The 15,084-nt window shown below is 43.0% G+C and overlaps 1 protein-coding gene across 4 annotated transcripts in view; it reads left to right on the top strand.

Moving 5' to 3' along the window:
- Positions 1-15,084, top strand: part of DIAPH3 (diaphanous related formin 3) — an 844,467-nt gene that overhangs the window by 349,506 nt on the left and 479,877 nt on the right. For all 4 annotated transcript variants that reach the window (XM_040341346.1, XM_040341345.1, XM_040341344.1 and 1 more), the window contains one exon: positions 13,283-13,594. In XM_040341346.1, the coding sequence (XP_040197280.1) occupies positions 13,283-13,594 (312 nt within the window). The remainder of the gene's footprint in view (positions 1-13,282; positions 13,595-15,084) is intronic.

The raw sequence follows: 15,084 nt of genomic DNA, 5'->3' as shown, positions 1-15,084 counted from the left end.
CAATTCCTTTTACAGTGTAGTAAGGTCCCACCCCTCTTTTTTATTGGCAATCTTGCTGCCCCCTGCTGCAAGTTTGCTTCTTTCGTCAATTTTTTTAAACCACACAGGGGTAGAAAGGTGTGTGTATATGTATATATGTATGTGTGTGTGTATGTATATATATGTATGTATGTGTATATATATATATATATATATATATATATATATATATATATATATATATATATATATACAATTTTTTTTTTTTTTTTAAACTAGGTTTGAGTTTGTTAGACCATCTAAATCTACATTTTTTTCCCTAAATAGCTTCCTTTACGTTAGTGCAGTCCTCCTTCACTTACCTCATCCTTCAATTTTGCTTTTAAATGTCCTTCTTTCTTCTGAGAAATCCTCACTTCCTATTCTTCTGTCTGTAACTCCACACAGTAATGCAAGGCTTTCTCCCTGGTGTGGAGTGTCATGCTCGCCCCCTCCTTTGAGGGGGAAGGGGGTGAGCAGGAGAGTCAGGACGCCCACTAACACACAGCTCCTTTCTCTATCTGCAACATAGGGAGCGTCCTGACTCTCCTGCTTGCCCCCTCCCCCCTCAAGGGAGGGGGCGAGCACGACACTCCACACCAGGGAGAAAGCCTTGCATTACTGTGTGGAGATACAGACAGAAGAACAGGAAGTGAGGATTTTTCAGAAGAAATAAGGACATTTAAAAGCAAATTCGAAGGATGAGGTAAGTAAAGGAGGACTGCACTGAGGTAAAGGAAGCTATTTAGGAAAACAAAATTGTACCTTTACAACCCCTTTAATAATGTGTTTATTAATTTCAATAGTTTTTTATTATTTTCATAAGGTATAAACATACACGAAAAAAGTATCACAGATATACATCCATCAGTGTAAGTGGGTGTCAAAAGAACAACAAGAGTAGACATCCCCTTTACATGATATTGCATCAATAATGCAGCACAGGAAATACATGAGGTACAATCCTCCATCTCTTCACATATATCAATAAACATTTCGATGAGGTCCATCTGTCTCAGGAGCCACCCCCATGGGTACTAACTGTGACGCCTGGAAACGAACCAATGTCAACTATGCTGCACGTGCTTTCAAAAGTAACGCATTGTTATGCGATAGTACATAGCTTATATGAATGTGTTCCATTTGGAAGGATGATTAAACTGTGATGTTTGAGCATGGACTTCACGTTCTCACTGCTCGTCACTAACCAAAGTTAAAAATAAAAGGAAAAGGTAAAAGAATAAAATAAGGAAAAAGAAGGAACCTGCACCTACCGTTAGGGTAGTTTCTTTCAGTGGTTATTTAGTCTTATCAATATAGAGTCTTATTATTATCGTACCATTCCACCCACGCCTGCCAGTGAATAATGAATGAGGCATGTCTGCCTTCCGAGTAAGCCAACATACGTTCATAAGTAAAGTGTAGAGAGATGGTCTTAACCACTTCTCCCACCTTAGGATTGTCGCCTGATCTCCACAGCCTGAGAATGACCAATTTGGCCGCTAGTAATAGATGAATAATCACCTTTCTTAACTGGGAGGGGATATTTTCTATGCCTAGATGTAGTACAGCTAGGGAAGGGGAGGGAATTAACGAGAGACCCGTGATCTGACAGATAATTGCAAAAACGCCACTCCAAAATCTAGCCAACTTCCCACATGCCCATAGTATATGGAACAGTGTTCCAACCTGTGTGCATTGTCTCCAACAGAGAGGGGATACTCCCAGCCCAAACTTTGCAAGTCTAGATGGAGTAAGGTACCACCTCTGAGTAACTTTGTGATAAAGTTCCCACAAGTTGGCGCTTTTGGTGGCCGCGTGGGTGTATTGTAGTGCTTTTAGCCATTGTTCTTCCGTGTAACACTTGTCTAACTTTCTCCCAGGTCTGCAGTGCATTGTTTTTTGCAAAAATGGATTTGTTATTAAGCATATTATAGATTAACGTTATACCTTTCCCCTTATTATTATGAGATGTGAAGAAGGCCTTTGCCTTCCAAAATATTTTATAGGGCCTATATTGTTTGCTTCTGAGGAATGATTGCATCCTGAGGAAATTAAATAGTTCAGAGTCAGGAAGCTCAAATGTGGCTTGCATCTGCTGAAAAGACCTTACCTGTCCTCCCTCATGAATGTCAGAGACCCACTTCACCCTCCCATTTTCCATTTCTGCAAGGTTAGATTGGGTGTTATTAAAGCTAAAGATGAAATAGGGATATCTAAGTCAACTGTAGGAGTTGAAAGCAGCTCCACCGAGTTGAAATTTCTCCAGGCCTCCAGAGTGGCCACCATAGGGGGTGCCCAGATCATATCTATGTTTTTAAGGAAGGGACCTGCCAGTAGAAGTGCCTCCAGATCCCCTCCAGGAGCTTGATGTTTTTCGAGGGGACTCCATATTGTGGTAGTCTGTCCCGAGAACCAGCCTTTAGCCTGTGTCAATACAGCTGCTAGATAGTACTCAATGAAGGAGGGAACTCCCATACCACCGGCCGATTTAGTCTTGCTGAGTTTGTGAAAGGCGCTACGTGCCCTCTTGCCCACCCAGATAAACCTTGATAGTATACCCTGTAGTTCCCCAAAGAATTTCTTGGGCACTGGTATTGGTACCGTCCTGAACACATACAATACTTGCGGTAGTATCTGCATTTTGAAGGCAGCCAGTCTACCCGACCATGATAATATGTGTTTACTCAGTGCTTTTGTTCCTTCTTTAACTTTATCTATAAGTGGTAGATAGTTGGCCTTAAATAATTGCTCCGAAAAAGCAGTGAGGTGGATCCCCAAGTAATCAATCGCTTGGTCTTTCCACACATAAGGGTAGGTGCTTTGTAAAAAAAGTTTATCCTCCTGTCTCACTCCCAGGTCCAAAATGAAGGATTTTGTGTCATTCACTTTATAGTATGATATTTTGCCATATTCTCTGAGTAAGCAGGAAACTCTTTCCAAGGAAGCCACCGGATTAGTAAGCATGAGTATAACGTCGTCTGCGAACAGACTGATGACGTGTTTTTTCCCCGCTATTTTAAAGCCATACAACTCGGGCGTCTGTCTAATGGTCGCCGCAAGCGGCTCCATTAGTAGGTTGAAGATGAGGGGGGAGAGCGGGCATCCCTGCCGTGTGCCATTTGTAATTTTAAAAGGCTTGGATAGCATTCCCGACGTGTACACCCTGGCCGACGGGACCGTGTATAGGGCTAAAATTGCTGATAGTAAGTGCTTTTCAAAGCCGTATTGTTCCAAAGCGCATTTCAGGTACATCCAATGCACCCTATCAAACGCCTTCTCCGCATCCAAGGCTAGGAGCAGAGAAGGCGTTTGATTCGTCCGTGCCATATGGGCAATATTGAGCAAGCGCCGCGTAGCGTCCGACGCCTGTCTGCCCTTCGTGAAGCCGGACTGGTCCGGATCTATTAGGGTGGGAAGAACATCTACTAATCGCAAAGCTATCATTTTGGCGTAAATCTTAAGATCATTGTTTAACAATGAGATAGGACGGAAATTTTGAGGGACATCCGGTGACTTCCCAGGTTTGGGCAGTGTCACTATCAGGGCTTCAAGCATCTCAGGGGGAAACACTGCCGATTTAGCGGCTGTCTCGAATACTTTCAGCAGATGTGGGGCTAAAATCATTTGAAAAGTCCTGTAATAGTCTCCTATGAGTCCATCTGGACCAGGAGACTTATTAGAGGGGAGAGTTTTGATGGCTTGAAGTAGTTCATTCAATGTAAAAGGGGAGTTCAGCTCCTGCAGCTGCTCAGGGGACAGACTGGGCAGTCGGGTCTTAGAAAGAAAGTCTTTTATGTCAGTCAAAGACGGTTGGAAGGTCGAGGGCTCTTGTCCTAAATTGTACAGGGAACTATAGTAGTCGCTGAACGCGTCTGCAATGCTTTGAGGGTCATGAACTGGCGTCTTGCTAACAGGGTGCGTCATTCGGGCGATCTTGGTTTTAAAGCGCTGACCCCGTAGATAACGGGCCAGCGCCTTGCCTGCTTTATTATTCGTTGCGTAGAAGGACATCTTTGCCCATCTGTCTTTATTTTCAAAGTTTTGGAGGAGAAGAATTCTGAGGTCATGTCTCAAGGCTGAGAGTTTAGTGCTAGTGGATACATTAGGATTCTGTTTGTTCAAAGAGTCCAGGGATTCTATTTCCTTAAGAAGAGTGGACATTTTTAGTAGCCTCTGCTTTTTGGCCCTAGATCCTAGCTGAATGAACACGCCTCTGATAAAGGCCTTGTGTGCATTCCAAAGTATAAATGGGTTTTCCATGGACTGGGCGTTAATCTTAAAATACTCCACCAACTGCTCCCTGATCATTTCTTTAGTGGTTGCCTCTTGAATGATAGAGGAACTAGCCCGCCACACATATGCAGCCGTATCTTATTTGTCACCTAGGGTCAGAAGAACGGAAGCGTGGTCTGACCACGTGATCGTGTTAATTTTTGAATTTATTACTTTAGTAAGCAGCCACTTGTCCAGTAGAAACAGATCAATCCTTGAATAGGAGCAGTGCCTATGCGAGAAAAAGGAGTAATCTCTTTCAGTGGAATGTGTACAGCGCCAGGCATCATACAAGTCATGGGACCGGAGGAAGCCTGCCAGATTAGGGGTTTTCCCATGAGTGTTAGCAGTGGAGTCCAGCGTGGGGTCAGGTATTACATTAAGGTCACCACATACAATAAGCGAACCCTGGAGATGTTTCCGGACCTTGCGCATAAGGTTATTCAAAAAATAAATCTGCCTCTTGTTCGGGACATAAACATTAACTAGTGTATACTTGGCCCCGTTAATGTCACATACCAGTATTATATAGCGGCCAGATGAGTCAGAAAATACCTCTATTAGAGAAAAAGAGACTGTGTCTCTGACAGCAATCATTACACCCCTCTTTTTAGCCTCCATATTGGAGAAAAAGTAGTGCTGAAATGATTTATACGAGCATTTGGGTGGGGCGCTGCTGTGGAAATGGGTCTCCTGGACACAGAGGACATCGCACCGCGAGGAATCAGCTTCCTGCCAGAGCGATGCTCTCTTCACAGGATGATTCAGACCGTTAGCATTGATTGACAATATCTTAACTGGCATTATAGGCAAAGTAACAAAATGCTAGCAACAAGGGCCTTATGTACTCACGGCCCCATCTCAATGAGAGTTTGTCTAAAAGGTGGAACGTCCATCGAACAGTGTTGGTCCAGATCACGTGGGTGTGACATAAGTCTTTTGGGGAGATGTGAGTAAGAGGTACATAGTTCTTGGAGTTGAAAGGGTGCGGTTCCTGCAGACAAAAAAGGTTAAGAAAGAAGCACAAACATAAAATAAACCAAAAAAAATAAAGTTCGGACTGTAAAAGGAGGGCCGAAACGACCCGAGTGCAGAAAATACTGCTCAGATACAGGGGAGCTGAAATGTGGAAAAGCTCCAATGGCGGGGTCCCAAGAGGGACCAACTAAACAAACACACAAGGCAAAGATGCATGCGATCAGTCACATCAACGATTCTTAGAGACTTGTTTCCAGTCAGGGGACACCCTGCCGGGTGTGTCAAGGCTGCTCGAGGAGGGATTCTCATCCAGGAGGATTTTCCATTTCTGGAGGAGCTTGAAGCCTTTGGAAGGAGAGGTGATCACGTGTGTAGCGCCATCTTTGGTCACCATAAGCTTGGTTGGAAACCCCCATTTGTATGTGATGTTATGGTTTCTTAGGGCCTTGGTGACCGTGTTCAGGTTCTTCCTAAGTTGCAGGGTGAATTGCGATAGGTCCGCATAGAACTGTAGATGTGCATATTCAGTGCCTCCGTGTTCTCCTTTGCGGGTGATAGACATCAGCTTTTCTTTAGATTGGTAAAAATGCATTCTAAATAGGACATCTCTGGGAACATTCTCTGGTATAAAGGAGGGTTTGGGCAGGCGGTGAATCCTGTCAATGGATAATTCAATGGCTGAAAGATCAGGCATGAGGGCCGCCAGCATGGTCATGGCATATGGTCGCAGGTTAGAGGGGGTCACATTTTCTGGGATACCACGGATTTTCACGTTATTTCTACGTGACCTGTCCTCCAAATCTGCTAATTTAGCTTTAATCCATATTTGTTCTTCCTCGGCAGCGTCATGCGCATCCACCAGGTCGTTGATGGTGGGCGCGTATTCCCCCATTTTTGTCTCAATGTGGTTTACTCTATCACCCACTTCCGACAGTTCTGTGCTAAACTTTCTCATACATGACATCATGTCCCCATGTATAGTGCTCCGCAAGGAGATCAGCATGTCCTTGAGAGTTGTGTCCATGACTGGCTGATTTTGTGTAGGGAAGGAGACTATGGAGTCAGGGAGCTCCCTCGTGTCCTCCTGTGAGTCAGCATTCGACCTTACCTCACACTGCTGGTTGTCTGAGTCATCCGCTCTAAAACGGGACTTTGCAGGGCTTCTACTGAGCGGAGAGGGTGCCTGTGATGTCCCTTCAGCCTCAGGGGAGTCATGGTGTTCTGGCGCCGCTATAGCCTGGAACCGTCCCTTGCTGGCTGCAGCCATGGAGGACGCGCCGGCGCCATTTTGCCCACGAGGCAGCGGCGATGAGGAGAAGAAGTCCGTGAGCTTTTTCGGACGATGCTCTGCCTGCCGCTTCCTCGTCATGTTGCTCGTTTGTTGAGCGGGTGTTCCGCCGCAGATGGGTGATCTTTAGGGCTAAGAGGAGAGTCTCTGTGCGCTGTGAGCCGTTCTATGTATCCGCCGTCAGCCGGAGCTCAGGAGTCACACCGCCATCTCGGTGGAGTCCAAGCCACGCCCCTAATAATGTGTTTATTGAGTCGGACCTGAAGTGGGTGCTCTTGCTATGGGGCACTTGAGTAGGCTCACTCCAGCAATACGCTCTGTGTGTCTTTTCACACACAGATCATTGCTTTTCCCCTCCCCTTTTATCTCTCCTTTTTGGCTCTCTGTCTGTGATTGACACCAGCAGGAGCCAAGGGCTCCAACTGCTGTGTGAGCCAATGAGGAGAGAGAGACCTGTGCGAGCCACTGCTCTCATGCACTCCACTGGATCAAGATGGGGCCTCATGTACGTATAATAGGAGGCTGGTGGGAGATGCACCCCGTAAGTTTTTAACCCTAATACATATAATGCATTAGGGTAAAAAACCTTGAGCCTTTAAAACCACTTTACGGCAATATATCATAATTTTTCATATGTGCCAAAAGACTTCATATTGCAATGCCCTACCATTCTCCCTGCATGTGCCTGTTCATATGTTATATTTTTTTTAGTACCTTATTGGTGAAATATTATGTAATAAAAAAATACTGCCAAGTGGTTAGTTGGCATCACACTTCAGTGCACTTCAATGACAACTTGATCTGGTCCCTCAGGACAGAACAGTGATATCTACAAAGATCAAATAACGCCATTTTTACAATCCAGATTATCCTACATATAATACATCAGTACATCTACCGGTAACTAATAATTTAACATATGTGCATTAAAACTTTCTTGTATTGCATATATTTGTATCAATTCAGAACCAATAAAACCACTCCCACAGACAGACAAATAAGAAAATAGAATAAACACTGGCCAGGAATCCAATCAAGACTAAAATCAAGTCCTTAGAATTAAATTGGTTATGTGTCAGTGCAAGGCATTCATTTTGGGTGTTGTTGAAGTTTGGATCTTACGCCACCTCTATGTGGCAGAAAACAACCTTCCTTAATGGCAAGAACTATTCCTGCAACCCCTAGAGCACAGGTGTCAAACACAAGGCCGTGGGCCGAATCCGGCCCTCCAGGCCATTTCATGTGGCCCTTGCACCTCTCCTGCAGCTGCAGGAGAGCTCCAGCCCTCCTCTGGTGCTTCTCCAGACCCTGTACTTTCTGCTTTCAAGCAATGCATCCAGCTTTTATCCCAGCAGCATAAGGTAAGGGGGTACACTGTATTGTAAGGGAGGGTGGGGACTCAATTTCTGATGGTGGGGTGGCTCTTGACATCTAATGTAAGGGGAGGGGATGCTTATTGCTGCTGTGCCCCTGTTAAAGAGATTCACCCACTCCATTTGTCCCGTTTCCAATAACCATTGGAAGTAAATAAAAATCCCATGTTGTGTGTTAACATTAGAACAGTAATAGAGGATAACAGGGGTTCCAGTTCCTCTCCACTCTATCCATAACTGAAAAAAAAGTTTGGCTTTATTTGACCATTTATGAACAGTTTAACCCATGTTTTCAATAATAAAATGTGTCCTTGTTATTCATATGTTCAATTGTTGTGTAGTTCCTTTCTAAATGAAAAAACTGATGCGGTACCAGCCCAACCTTTATTTTTACATATAAGTCATCGTCACTTCCTAATAAACAGGTTAGCAGAGATAAAACATGCAGGGCCGGATTCAGAAAGAGATATGACAGCGTATCTCCTGATACGCCGTCGTATCTCTGAATTCCGTCGGGTCGTATCTATGCGCCTGATTCATAGAATCAGGTTACGCATAGATATCCCTAAGATCCGACAGGTGTAAGTGTCTTACACCGTCGGATCTTAGGCTGCAATTCCCGGCTGGCTGCTAGGTGGCACTTCTGTATTTTTACGCGACGAATATGCAAATGATCATTTACACAGATTCAGAAACGAACGACCACCTGGCGTTTTTTTTTTTGCGTTCGGCTTTTTCCGGCGTATAGTTACCCCTGCTATATGAGGGGTAGCTAATGTTAAGTAGGGCCGTCGTTCCCGCGCCGAGTTTTGAAATGTGTACGTCGTTTGCGTAAGTCGTTCGCGAATACGGATGGACGTAATTTACGTTCACGACGAAAGCAATGACGTCCTTGCGACGTCATTTAGAGCAATGCACACTGGGATATTTTACGGACGGCGCATGTGCCGTTCAAGTAAAACGTAAAAAACGCAGGGTCAAGGGAAATTTAAATAAAACACGCCCCCTACATCCTGATTTGAATTACGCGGCCTTACGCCGCAACACATACGCTACGCCGCTCTAACTAAGGGCGCAAGTTCTTTCTGAATAAAGAACTCGCGCCCAAATTTAGAGCGCCGTAACGTACGTTACGCGGGCCGGACAGATACGCCATTGTATCTGAATCCGGCCCGCAGTCTTTCCCCCGGTCACACCGGTACGACTTAGGCCAGTTACACACGAGGCGGACTCCACCTCATTCCGCCAGCTCAACAGGAGATCAGTCCGCAGATCTCAGCTGAGCTGGCGGGATGTCAAGCTCCTCTCTGCTCACTGAGCGGGGAGTTGCTTGTGCAGCGCCACTGATTCCTATGGAGCGATCTAATGAAAACGGACATCATGTCCGTTTTCGTCATATCTCATCCGATCCGCCATGGACAGATATGGACGTATAGCCATACGTCTGATTTTGGCGGATCGGATGTCAGCGGACATGTCTTCGCTGACATCCGACGCTCCATAGGACTGCATGGAGCGGCCGTTCAGGTCCGCCGTCAAAACTGACCGTCCGTCCGTGTGAAAGAGGCCTTAAGGTACGACATGTGATTTACAAATCGTACCTGAAGTAGCATCTATGGCAGTGCCTTAATAGGTACGATTTCAAGTAGTGCACTTTGAGAAGTAGTTCATGTCTTACTTTTTCAGGACAATTTCACTGCCATAGATTATAATGTAAATTGTGCTGCAAATCATACTTGTATCCTTATCAGCACTGCTTGAGCCTGAAAGAAGTTAAATATTAACCCTTTGCTAGCTAAGCTTTTGTTTAAAACATCACTCCCTGTGACATGGACAGACCCTCTCACAGAAGTAGCACTGAAGTCATATCAAATCTCACAGAAGTAGTGCTGAAGTTGTTATAAATTGTGGTTGAAGTCAGCCTTTAAATCAAACCACTTTAAATCATACCCAGTGTGACTGCAGGCTTTATGTGATTTGAAGGTTAAATGTGGTTTAGCTTTTTCAGATATTGCACTCTTTATGTCCAGCTTATTTGACTTTAAAACTGTACTGTGCCCTTATTATAGGCAAGATAATAGTTATAAAGAGGGCTGTTTTGTATATCTTACGGCTTAAAATGTTTGTGACAAAATGCATTAGCTGCGACTAAAATACACAAGTTAAATGTTGTGTTAAGAGGTGGAATTTTTGATCCATTTTTTATTCATATAGGATGCATTGTATACACGTTTAATACCAAGAAATATGCAGGCGCTGTGGCTTGCCCCGGGCAGTCCTTACAGCAAATACTTACTGCTTTGGCAGGTGATCAGAGCAGACAATAGTGCCTGGGACTAGTTTGTTACAATTTTAGTATATACTATGTTTAATGCAATCCTAAAAGGTTATTTATAATGCATTACTCTAAATATGCCTCCAGCCTCTTATGTAGAAAAAACAAGTGTTATACAAGCATGCACGACTTAGTTTGGCTGCACACCTTTATAGCATAGCAGAAACCAGGTAGGCCATAACATTATATTTTTTAAAGAGTATTTCCAGTTTCATTGAATATTTGGTTTAAAATTGCATAGTCAATGCAGAGGAGAAATAAAGTGTTTATATATACCTAGTTACACCACTTTGACCTACAGGTAAGACTATAATAAGGCTTACCTATAAGTACTGGAAATATCGGCTAAACCTGCATGGTTTAGGAGACATTTACCATACATACTTGCACCAATGTCATTGGTGCGTGTACACTGAAGAAAAGACACAATTGTGTCGTTTCGAAAGGTCCCTGTGCCGTGACCAGCGGCTCCCACCCACAAGCGCTGGAGTGACGTCACGTAACTCCGGCCAGTCACAGAGTCAAAATCCACGACCCCAGAAAGAAAAGAGGTGAAGATGGATGCCACCACCAGCGGGGACATCGCTGGCTTTGTTACAGGTAAGTGCAACCTATTGGGCTAGTATGCAATGCATACTACCCCATTATGCTTTTACTTTGCAGGGGAAAAAAAAAAGAAGTGAAACCCTTGAGGGTTTACTTCCTCTTTAATCACTTCAGACGCAAAAGGATTTGCCCCCTTCTGACCAGGCTATTTTTTGTGATACAGCACCGCACTGCTTTAACTGACAATTGTGCGGTCGTGCAAAGTTTTACCGAACAATTGAGCTTTCTTTTGGTGGTATTTGATCATCTCTGCGGTTTTTATTTGTTACGCTATAAACAAAAAAATGCGACATTTTGAAAAAAAACACACACAGTATTTTGTACTTTGCTATAACAAATATCCCCAAAAAAATCTTCATCAGTTTAGGTCAAGTCTACATATTGTTGGTAAAAAAAATCGCAATAAGCGTATATTGATTGTTTGCACAAAAGTTATAGCATTTACAAAATTGGGGATAGATTTATGGCATTTTTATTATTTTTTAATTTACTAGTAGGACACTTTTGACACTTTTTTGGGACCATTGACATTTATACAGCTATCAGTGCTATTAATAGCCACTGGTTACTGTATAAATGTCACTTGCAGGGAAGGGGTTAACACTGGGGGGGGATAAATGGGTTTAATGTGTTCCCTATGTGTGTTCTAACTGTGTGGGGGGGGGGGGGCTGACTAGAGGAGGAGAGAGATCATCATTCCTACTCAGGAACACACAATCTGTCTCCTCTCCCCTGGCAGAACTGTGATTTGTGTGTTTACACACACAGATACCGGTTCTCTCTCTGTCACGAGCGATCATGGGTGCCCGGCGGGCATCACACCCGCCGGGCACGCGCACCAGGGACACACTGCTGCCAATAGGCTGCAACTTGTCTTGCAATTTGATTTCTTGTCATGTGATTTGACAAATCGCTCCAATGTGAGCCTAGGCTAAGTGTTCATATTGTTCATTACTCAAAATGTACTGTGCAATAGCTATGACTAAGCATCTATCCATGATGTGAAACATGTTGGCTTTTTTGTCCCCTATGTCCACTTTTTACCATTGATTGCAGCGTTGCATGATTTTTTGGATGTTATACAGCTTTGGATTTTATCCTTTGTTTATTTTGTTTCAATAAATCGCCTATCAGAGTGCGGCAGTACAGGAACATTTCTTTTTTCCACGAATCGGCGCAGAGTCTGCACTTGTCAGTACTACAGGACGAGAGCACAGCATAGGTTGCAGGGCTTGGAGCAGTACTCTTTTCCATTAGGTGCGTCATAGTGTTAACAAATAAAATATGCAGATAATAGTCTTAGTTTAACATACAGGTATGGGGGCTGGCTGTTCTGCAGGTGCATGTTAGAAAATAGCAGTCTGTGGTAGGTAAAAATAATGGCTTCACAATTCAACACTGCTTTGTTCTACTAGCTACAACCTTCTTTACAGGGTTTCTATGTGTTGCTCAATGTGGAAATCACAGTTCGGTTGCTGCATTGTGTTAGATTCAGTCAGCTTATTATCAGTTTGTTTTATTCCGGGTTACAAAAATGTAGTCTGTACATTAGAGTGGTTGTAAACTCTCACATATACCCAGTGAAATGCCTGGCCTCAGGTGATGCACAGAGATGAAACAAATCCTCCTACATACAGTATGCTGTACCTGTTTATCTGCAGTCTTCTCTTCTCTATGTCTGTTCAAATTCCTAAATTTTGAAAGCTTCTCTGAGGTGTGAGAAAAATGGGCATGTAGAGCTGAAGTTGCACTCTACAGAGCTCAGTGAGGAGAGCTCTAACAACTGATTGGAGGGAAGGGATACCCCCCCCCCCCTTCATATAGCACACAGGGACATAGCTGAAGCTATTAATCCCATAGAGGTCCCTCCCTGTCATAATTTTTTCTCTTGGTGTCGGGAACACTTCAGAAGCGATACATGCTGATTTCCACCCACTTCAATTTGCAATAAATTTCAACAATGTAGACAAGGGCCAAATCCAAATGCCCGTTTTTTACTTTTTGTTTACCTTCTTATTTGTTTAGATTGGCTAATGCCACAGGTTTGCAAAACTAAAGGTTAGGGAAGCTTTTAACTTTATTTCTGGGAATAAATATTTATCATCATCTCTGCACTATTTTACGTTTTATTTGCAAATAAAGCTAAAAGCCAATAGTAAATGTGTCGTTTTTTTTTTTTAGAGTAAATGCCACTAATTTCCTTTCCTGTACTGTGACAATGGCTTCCACTGCATTTTGTAATTCATAAAAAGGCAGAATTATAATTCCAAATTCTTTTTAGCCTATCTTGTTGCATTGGCTTCTTGGTAAAATGCATGCATTACTAATTGCACATTTTCCTATAATGGTCACGCTAGAATTTCAGATGTAAATGTATTTTATAATTGCATGTTTTTTTTTTTCTTTTAGTATGGTATTGCTGTTCCGTCTGGAAGTGTGCCTCCTAAGGGGTCTGAAAGTTTTCCACCTTCTGGTGTTCCCCCACCACCTATACCACCACCTGCATTTTCAAGTGGATGTATACCACCACCGCCACCACCACCACCACCACCACCACCACCACCTTTACCTCCAATGGCAGGTGCTCCACCAGGTGCCCCACCACTGCCTTTATTTTTAGGAGCCCAAAGGTCCCCTCCAATGAAGAATCTTCCATTTGGCCTAAAGCCCAAGAAAGAATTTAAACCAGAAGTCGGCATGAAGAGGCTTAACTGGCAAAAGGTAAGGCATTTTAGTTTGCTTACCAACATCATTTTGTGACCATTTTCAGCACTGCAGGTATAACATATTTAAAATTGGATTATAACTGTGCGAACAACATCAAGCAGTTTAGATATGTGCGGAAATTCTTTAATATTCATTCATAATTTATGAAGAAAACCCTTGTGGACTCAACAGCCTTGTTAATTTCTAAGAGGTGAAATTACATATGCATGCAAGCACTCTTGCGCTTTCCATGAGCTGAATAATGATCACATGACTTGACAACCCTTCTTAGTCCAAGGACACAATCACCTATTGTAGTGAAGCATTGATAAACCCCTCTGCCTAGCTGATGTTCTCATTTATGTGACACAGCTGCAAGCCTGTTAATACCTCAAATCTAGTGTGAATATTTCTAGAAAAAAAAAAGAATGTTTCTGCTTCCACACCATTTCATGTTTTTAGTGACTAAATATTGGCAGTTGTTGCTGTGTCCTTTTTTTTTTTTTTTTTGCATTTTCCATATTGGCTTTAGGTGTTTTAACATATACACATGCGTCTGATGTTTTTAAATTCATGCTTCAGTTTGTTAAAAACATCACTTTTACATGCCCATCACTCCAAAGAGCATACATTTATTATCTTTTTTTTTTTTTTTTTTTTCTTCAAAGTCTCGCCTATTGAAGCCCATTTGAAATCATGGTCCTTTTTTTATGGCCCTATACCCCTCATTTCTTAATTTGTTATTTTTTTTTTGGAAAATTCCATAAAATTATTAAATCCAGTGAATTTGTGTTCTTAACATTAATTCAATACCAGATCTGTGTCACCAACAACCACAACAACACACAGATGTGATGAGGTATATGCTTACCAGATTAACCAGATGGCAAAGCTTGATACTGAGCTGAGGATTGGCACCATCTTGGTCTCTCTAATATCTGGTAAAAGTCTGTGAGCTTCTCCAGTGCTCTTACAGCCGTCGCTTGGACATTATCCGCTGTGTGGTGGGCGGCTGGCGGAGGTGCTGGGATGTATGTTTCTGCCCTGTACAGTAAGTTGTGGTGAAGCTGATAAGTTCAGGCCAAGTGGAGCTCCAGATCAAGTGGTCATCTGCTGGACACAACTATATTTTAATTTTAATTATTTGTGTAAAGTTCTATATACATACAGTCATATTGATGCTTGAAAACTATTAAAGTGGATGTAAACCCTCACATGTACCCAGTGAAGTGAACTGCCTCAAATGATACACAGAGATAAAACAAATCCTCCTACCTATGTTTTACATGTATATCTGCTGTCTTTAGCTTTATATATTCTTTAGAAAGTGCTCATTGCGTTAGAGATTTTCTCTTCCTGTTCAGCACTGGAAGTGGCTTCTTGGCATACAGCCAATACAGCTGAATGGCAGAAAGGCACACACCCCTCATCCACACAGAGACTTGCAGAGCTGTGCTGTGACAAGGCAAGCTCTCTGCTAATCTTTTTGCAACCTCCCTCCACAC

Source organism: Rana temporaria, chromosome 2 (assembly GCF_905171775.1).
Source record: "Rana temporaria chromosome 2, aRanTem1.1, whole genome shotgun sequence".
In the NCBI taxonomy this organism is placed as follows: Eukaryota; Metazoa; Chordata; class Amphibia; order Anura; family Ranidae; genus Rana; species Rana temporaria.
The sequence above is the reverse complement of the archived record's forward strand: the minus strand, read 5'-3'. Positions and strand labels throughout refer to the sequence as shown.